Source organism: Lolium rigidum, chromosome 3, assembly GCF_022539505.1.
Source record: "Lolium rigidum isolate FL_2022 chromosome 3, APGP_CSIRO_Lrig_0.1, whole genome shotgun sequence".
Lineage (NCBI taxonomy): Eukaryota > Viridiplantae > Streptophyta > Magnoliopsida > Poales > Poaceae > Lolium > Lolium rigidum.
This window is the reverse complement of record NC_061510.1, coordinates 399,173,899-399,182,502: the sequence shown is the minus strand read 5'-3', so window position 1 is coordinate 399,182,502 and position 8,604 is coordinate 399,173,899. Positions and strand designations below refer to the sequence as shown.

The 8,604-nt window shown below is 43.0% G+C and overlaps 1 protein-coding gene across 1 annotated transcript; it reads left to right on the top strand.

The window, feature by feature from the left end:
• Positions 1-4,527: 4,527 nt before the first annotated feature.
• LOC124700901 (blue copper protein-like) lies at positions 4,528-6,505 on the top strand. Its single transcript, XM_047232957.1, has 2 exons — positions 4,528-4,803; positions 6,045-6,505. Exons 1-2 carry the CDS (start codon positions 4,626-4,628, stop codon positions 6,503-6,505), a joined length of 639 nt encoding a protein of 212 aa, XP_047088913.1. The 5' UTR covers positions 4,528-4,625.
• Positions 6,506-8,604: the final 2,099 nt, after the last annotated feature.

The following is an 8,604-nucleotide window of genomic DNA, read 5'->3' as shown; positions in this document are numbered from 1 at the left end:
CCTCGGAATTCTTGTATTACTTTTATGTTTATGTTAATTTTATTTTCTGTCGCAAGCATGATTATGACAGTTACTGCTTTTTTGATTGTCGCTTCCTAGTTTATTGCTAGCCTTCACTTGTACTGAGTATGAGCTCTACTCGTGCATCCAACTACCAAAAACCAAAGTTTGCCAATTGTGTCCACCATACATACCTATATGTGTTATTTCACCGCCACTCCAAAGTGAATTTCTTGTGTGCTACCTTTAAACCTTTAAACTACTACCTGTTTTGTGTTTTATTTTAGCTCATGAGGAAGTATTGAATGATTTATTGTATTTTCATGACTTCATACCGTGATTAGCATGAATAATGTGATAAGTCCTTAATATTGCAAAAATAGCAAGGCAACTGGGTGCCCAGCCCAAACAAAATATAAAATAAACAAAAACAAATAATACTCCACACATTATGTACTGGAGAGATCCTAAATAATGGTGTGCACATGGAGAACTACATGTGAGCCGCTCTTGAGGTTAGTATATGAAAAGATGATAAATCATTTGATGCCAGTCGTATTGCATTCAAAATGAAAAGCTCTAGCACATGAGTAATCTTGCTTCCCTCTGCGCAGGGCCAATCTTTTACTTTTTATGTTGAGTCATCATCCTTTTTTGAGCACCTTCTTGAAAGCATAGTTGTCATTCTTAGTGTAATATGCTTGTCCCGAAATAAGATTAATTGTGGTATAACTGTGATGCTTGAATCTTTCGATATATTTACTTCTAGTCTTCTCTTCAACTTCAGATGTGCCTTGGCATTTATGTTTTGCTCCACAAATAAGGGCAATCGAGATACCACTTTATCATCATGTTATGAACATTGCAATCCTGCAAATACTTATGTTTCATGTTGCTTATTATTGTGTTGGTATCTTCTTATAGCTTGCATAACTATTGAGTAGTTTTAGTTGCATACTTCTTATTATCAATTGACTAAGTATTTGATCATATAGTGAGAATATATACATCATAAGAAGAAAATATAGATTCGTGAAAGTTTCTTTTATCGCACTCAGTTGTCACTAAATTGCTTGAGGATAAGCAATAAACTAAGCTTGGGGAGTTGATACGTCCAAAACGTATATACTTTCCCGAACACTTTTGTTGTTTTTTGCCCTCTAATTTGTGTGTTTTAAATACAACTAACACAGACTAACGTTGTTTTCAACAGAATTACTCTGGTGTCTCGTTTTTGTGCAGAAATCCAACTTTACGGAAAATTCCCGGAAAATATCGAAAAATTCATATTTCACCCGAAGACTCACGGAGCCCGAATACGTGATGGAGGGGGGCCACGAGGGGCACACACCTGCCCTAGGCGCGGGCTAGACTAGGCCACACCTAGGGGTGGTATGGCCGCCTCGGCCACCCCCTTGACCTCTCCTACGGACTATATTAAGCCTCTCATCCTAAAAACACCGGTGGGGGGGGGGGGGGTCGACATTTTTCCAGAAAGAGTTCCGCTGCTCCGCCGCCACCAGAAACCCCTATTAGGGACCAGAAACTCCGTTCTGGCACCCTGCCGGGATAGGGAATTGGAGGAGATCATCAGCATCGCCATCACCGATGCCTCTCCATCAACCATCCATGATCCCCCCATCCATATGTGAGTAATTTCCCACTGTAGGCTGTAGGGGATGGTAGGGATTGGATGAGATTGTTCATACAATAACAATAAGATTGTTAGGGGCATAGTGCCTAGTATCCGTTGTTAGTATTTATGACATTGTTGTAACTTGTTATGCTTAATGCTTGTCATTTTGGGCCCGAGTGCCATGATCTGAGACCTGAACATGTTATTGATTCATCGATAATTATTGTTTTCTATCATATATACCTGCAAGTTGTATACACATATCGTTGTCCAGAACTCAATGCCCCAAAGTGACACTAATTGGGATAACCGGAGGGGATGGCTATGATGTGAGGATCACGTGTGTTCAGGGAGTGTTAATGATTTGCTCCAGTACTCTATTAAAAGGAATGACTTAATTACCAGAAGATTTTCCCTTGAGTCCCCGATGCAACGGGTTGGTAGCACAAAAGATGTCGTGTAAGTTTCTCATTGCAAGCACGCACGACTAAATAGGAACACACGCCTATGGTTACTTTATACTAGGATGCTTTTATCATTATTACTTGCAATGCCCACGTCTTGCTTATTATATGAAATATCTTATCTATGCAGCACCCATTTATCCATCTCTATGCCTATAGTATTTTAATCCTGCTGTCTACTGCAATCATCGCTACTGCTGTTTTTATTTCATTACTGTTGTTACTTCACTAATACCACTGCTATAAAACTGTTACTACTTATAAACTGTTGCGAGCAAGTCTATTTCCAGGTGTATCTGAATTGACAACTCAGCTGTTAAAGCTTACAAATATTCTTTGGCTCCCCTTGTGTCGAATCAATAAATTTGGGTTTTTCTTCTCTCGAAGACTGTTGCGATCCCCTATAGTTGTGGGTCATCAGGTGCGTCATGCCAAACTTGTCGCCGTGGTACGAGGATACGCTGCCATATAGCGGCTTCAACCCAAACGCCGTGTTCTACTCCCCAGCGTACGACCAAGCGCCCCAGCACGAGCCAGGCCCCGGTGCGGACGGCGCCCCGCCTTGGATGATGCAGCGGCGACCGAGAAGACGCAGGCATCGATCACACAGTGCCTCGACGAGGTCTCCTCGACCTTGCTCTCCAGCGATAAAAAGCCAACGAAAGGTGGGCGACACGGCTCAAGAGGCAAGAGGAAAAGATGGAGCTCAAGAAACACAAAAAGGACATGTCCCTTCTATCCGCTGACCGATCGTTGACATGGATACTTTGGGTCAGGCCGTTGGACGCACCATCCAATCACGACAGACAGGCACCCTATACTATCCGCGGATCGATCCAAACGAAATATTCAGGTCTCCAATTTGGATCAACATGTTGATGCACTCATAGAGTGGGACACTAGTCAGCCAGGATATGTAGTGCTTTGAAACAATAATAATCGATCCCTCCATTATTAAATTTGACTCTTTCTCCGCACTCTCTCATGCTAACACCTACGTCAGCTAACAGTAGTGGCAGAACCAGTAGAAAGCGTTTGGCCTCCTAACATACCGCCAGTGAGAGCGGCGGCAAGCCCTGCCGCCACGAGAAATGGCGGCAGGTGCCACGTGTCGCCTGGCACATCCTTCCGCCACGGGAAGGTCGTTCTTTCTGGCAATTGTTTTCGTAGGTGGTCTTTTCTGACAATTCATTAGGGCATGTGGTCCTTTTTGGAAAAAATTCGCAACATCCCCCTTCGTGTATTTGCCGTGGCGGCCTTCCTGATGTGCTCGGTCGTGGCAGTCTCCTCTCTTCCATTTCTGGCATGGTCCCTGTGCGTTGTGCTGCTTTCGTGGTGATTTCACAGAGAGAGGTTGTGTGGTGGAGAACACTTGTGAGGGGATAAGACACAGGTATGAATGAAACGAAAATGCGATCGGTCCCTAAGGGCATGATGCGCTTTTCCTAATCCCGCCGCGCGCCGCATAGGAGCGCTAGGCATGCGGCACTTATCTCTAGATTTTCCATTTATTTAAATATGGATATAAATACCTATATAGAATAGAATAAAAAAATACAAAATATTAAAAAGTTTAGTCAAAACATAATAAACAAGATTCCCTTTTTTACGTAGTGCTAACTGAATTAACAATTTTCACATAAATCATTCTAAATTTTGAATTCAATGAATTCAAAATTAATACTCCCTTCGATCTAAATTACTCGTGGCAGATTTTGGCAAAACATTGTCTAAAATCTGCCTAGTTCATTAAATCTACGACAAGTAATTGGATGGGGGAGTAATACTGATATTTTCATTGCAAACCACAACATGCAAGGCATATGCACGATCTCGTAAAATCCTTTCATATCTCTGGCACTTTGGATCATTCCCATGCATAACTGTAAGTTTATTCGAACTATTCTTTACTGAAAGTACATATACATCACATCGCAGAGACGAAAAAGAAAAACGTGGCCACACCAACAGAGAGCACTTTGCATACATGCATGCTTGCAGTTGCTTCCATAAAAAGAAAAAGATCTCCAGAGAACTTGACAGCACGTACCAGCAAGTCCACTTACTCATGGACCGAGCTAAAACGATCGAACACCCTCATGATCAAGTCTTGGATTGACAGCCATCTTTTGATCGATCGAGTTCGCTTTACTCAAGGAACAAATTAAAGAGATCGACCAACGGAAAAACAACGAGAGCTCGGACCCAACCATGCATCTCAAGACAAGAATCTGAGTCGTTAAATAGTTCAAACAAAAATCCTCCTAGTGTTTCTGCGAATAGGGTCAAATTAAGTGGCAAAAGGTACAATTTGCTCAAGCAAAAAGAAGACACGATGTCAGGGGCAAAATAGTCAATACAGAAAATGAGGGGCTTTATAAATGCTAAGCGCTGGCGCCACATTGGTGCAAGCAACTCGAAGCGGTTGAGTGCTTGCTGCCATTCGTTCCGTGTGCTCTGCTCTTGGCATCTCTCTTCACGCTTTGCTAGCTCTCGGAAAAGCAGAGGGTGTGTGAGTGAGAGAGATGCAGCGCATGGGAGGCAGCGCGGTGATAGCCGTGGTGCTGGCGCTGGCCGGCATGGCGGCAACCTCGTCGGCGGCTGTCTACAAGGTTGGTGGCGCCTCCGGGTGGACAATCCTCGGCAATGTCAACTACACCGACTGGGCTGGGAAAAACACCTTCCATGTGGGAGATATCATAGGCAAGTTCTGCATTTCAGACTATTTTAAATAACTTTCAGGAGGTACAATACGTCTTTGTTTCTCTTCAGTAGGCAGACAAATAAACTTCTGAATTGTTGCTGAACTTTAAACTTTCCTTCGAAAAATGAAATCGAAGAGGAAAATGTGAGGCTTATATACTGCAAATCGTTATTCAACAGATACAGTACTACTAGTTCTGTAGTGCCTGTTGTGAGTTGTCGACTAAACATGGCCATCCCTCTTCTTACTAATGATAACCGTCACAAGAGTAGTTTTACAATGCACCGTTCATCTCTTTCTTGTCTTGTGTTTAGATGAAGAATCTTTCTTTGAACCATGCCATGAAAAACGAAAATTTAGGAAAAAATATATCCTAGCATTTTATACTCACATTGATTTCACTGAGCACTCAACTATGTACCAGCAAGTTTTATGTGGTCGGTCTTAAAGCCGTTCACAGAGGATTCGTGATGCCTGCGCACAGTATTGGCATGATCCATAAATTTAGCTCACCCCCTCTGCAACTGCATTACTGTTCCGTACTTCCACACCTTCAGAAATACAAAGTTTAGTTGGGCAGAACACCTTCCGTAGCTTCTTCAAACCAAAGAAAAACGTTATATTAATGGACCAGCTGAGCCAGTGAACTCTGAATCTTAAAACTACAATGTCATAGACCAAATAGTAATTGAGGCTGCCCAATTCATTGTTCTCATCGGCTGCTAGATCTGTCAACACACAGACTGAACTTTTATCAGAGAACAGTAAAAATGCATTCGGACTGCGTTGTGGTGTGCACTGTGCATTCCCCGATGTTCCAGCATGCTAGCTGCAACTTCACACGTAAAATGTGGTTATTTTCTGCAGTAGCAAATTAATCTGAAACAGCTAGGAAATGATTTGCAAATTGTCAAGGTACTGTTAGATAGTAGCTTCGTCTGCCAGGATAGTATTGGACTCCTCATTGGTTGTAAAGTGAAGCACTTTGACACTTTGAATCATGAGTAAATCAGAAGCATGCCTTTTCTCACCACCTTGCTAGCTAGCTTTGGTGCAAAAAGAAAGTGTTCTACACATGCTCATTCCTTTTGTAGACCTATCTACTTACCTTATGATGCACGTTTTGGTTCATCTCTAGCACTTTGCGTGATCATCTCATCCGTTTGGTGTCATCCAAGTGATGATGAAAAGGTAAACAGTTCTGATTTGCGTGTCTGCTTGTCCCATCCCATGCACGCAGAGTTCAAGTACCCGCAGGGCATCCACAATGTGCTGGAGGTGAAGAAGGCAGACTACAACAGCTGCACCAACTCGACGCCCATCGCCACGCACACCTCCGGCGACGACAAGGTCACCATCAAGAGCCCCGGCCACCGCTTCTTCATATGCGGCGTGCCGGGCCACTGCGCCGCCGGCCAGAAGCTCAACGTCCGCGTGCTCAAGACGCAGCGGCCGCGCTCCTCTGTCGCCCCTTCCCCGGCGCCCGCCGCGTCCGCCTCTGCGCCGGCACCAGCAGCGGCTTCCCCGCGCGCGGACGGCCAGACAGCCTCGACGCCCCCCGCCGCGTCGGGGACAACGTCGGACGGAGGGGCCACGACGAGCGCGCCCGCGCCGAACGCCAACGGCGCCGGCATCGTCAGCGTAGGGTACCCAGCTTTCGTGGCGTTGGCCGTGGCCGTGTCCATGACGATGTTACAGTAATAGTTGTTATCCTTGGTTGGTCTTGTGTTGTGTGCGCTGCGTGCATCTCTCGGCGGTGTCCGATTCTTTTTCCTGTTCTACGTGTGGAGTGTTAGTAATATTGTTCTTGATCTGATGGCACTCCTTCTCGCTGAGTTTTTTACCCTGTTCATGTTCTTACTGGGTTATTTTACTTTCATGTCTGTATGGATGTATCGATGATATTTTGTACTTTGCGTTTAATATCTCAGAGATGCAAATATTACTCCCTGCGTTCATGTATACATGAGCACTATTTTTTTTCGAAATGGGGGTGAACCCCGGCTTCTGCATCATGACGATGCACACGGCCCTTTATTAAAATTTAGTCCAAGACACAATTCGATTACAAAACACGCATCAACGAAGATCGATACAATAACCAACCATCGAAAGAAACCAGCATACTAAGACTATAAATCAACATAGCCTCCTAGTATGATGCCAACCAGCCTGGCACAAGATATTCTGAGCAACCATCAGGAGCCGTATACAGCCAGAAGCCATGGCACCCCGCAGCCCCTCCGGGGAAAATAGTGCCCAGAGTTGGACCCAATGGGAGACCATATGAATAACCTGAAAAAAGTTAAAAGACGATTTTTTATTAAAAATTATATCATTTCTAATCCTCCAAATAGACCAACATAAAGCAGACACCCCAATCCGGATAAAAGCCTTAGATTGTCTATCTACTCCATTTAACCAATTACCAAACATATTAGTAATATTGGTTGGAGGTGGAAGATCATAAGTGAAAGTAACCGTACGCCATACGAGCTTAGCTAACGGACATTCAATAAACAGATGTTGAATAGTCTCCTGCTCCCCACAAAAGACACATTTTGTACACCCATTCCAATGACGTTTCGCTAAATTATCCTTAGTTAACAACACTTTATTACTCATGAACCACATAAAAATCTTAATCTTTAGCGGTATTTTCACCTTCCACAAATACTTTCTCAATTAAGGAGTATGATCACGCATAATATCTTCATACATCGACTTGACAGAAAACAGCCCATTAGCTGTTAACTTCCAAACAAAACGATCATCCTCATCGTTCAAATTAACCATCATTAGCCTTCTACATAATTGTACCCACGAGGTCCACTTATTATCATTTAGTAACCTCTAGAAAGTAATATGCAAAGGTGAATGGGTAAGCACCTATGCAAAAGTAACATTCTTATGATGTACAATATTATACAAGGACGGGTATTGCTGGGCCAAAGAGGTATGTCCTAACCAGGTATCTTCCCAAAAGCGGATGGACCTACCATTCCCAACTTTGAAAGCGCCCCTAGAAAAAAACTTCTGTTTAAACACCATCAATCCTTTCCAAAAGGGGGAATCAGTAGGCTTAGCCTGAACCTCTGATAACGTCTTATGTGTTAGATATTTGTTATGTAGCAACTCTTGCCACACCCCGTCCTCATTTAAAAGTTTAAAAAGCCATTTACTTAATAAACATTTATTCTTGATTTCGAGTACCTCAATACCTAACCCCCTTTGATCTTTGGGTCTACATGCAATATTCCACTTTGTAAGCCGATATTTCTTTTTGTTTTCGTCAGACTGCCAAAAGAATCGAGATCTATAGAAGTCTAAACGTTTCCTTACCCCAACAGGTATTTGTAGGAAAGACAACATAAACATTGGTAAACTAGTCAACACTGAATTAATAAGAACTAACCTATCACCATAGGATAATAACTTCCCTTTCCAGCATCCTAATTTACCTTCAAAACGGGTCTCAACCGGATACCAATCTGAATTCCTTAGTTTTTTTTGTAATGGATTGGAATACCCAAGTATCTAAAGGGGAGTTGACCAATATCACATCTAAAGATCTGTTTATACTGAAGCTCCTCCTCCTTTGCCTTTCCAAAACTAAAAATCTCACTTTTGTGAAAATTAATCTTAAGACCCGATAGCTCTTCAAAGAGGCACAAAATTAGTTTCATATTAACGGCTTTACTAAGGTCATGTTCCAAGAATAGGATTGTGTCATCAGCATATTGTAGTATAGAGAGTCCTCCATCAACTAAATGAGGAATTAACCCTCCTACTTGACCATC

Coding starts and splice junctions, on each gene's coding strand:
- LOC124700901 (XM_047232957.1), top strand. CDS start 4,626: ATGCAGCGCATGGGAGGCAGCGCGGTGATAGCCGTGGTGCTGGCGCTG. Junction 4,804..6,044: donor CCATGTGGGAGATATCATAG/GCAAGTTCTGCA, acceptor CCATGCACGCAG/AGTTCAAGTACCCGCAGGGC.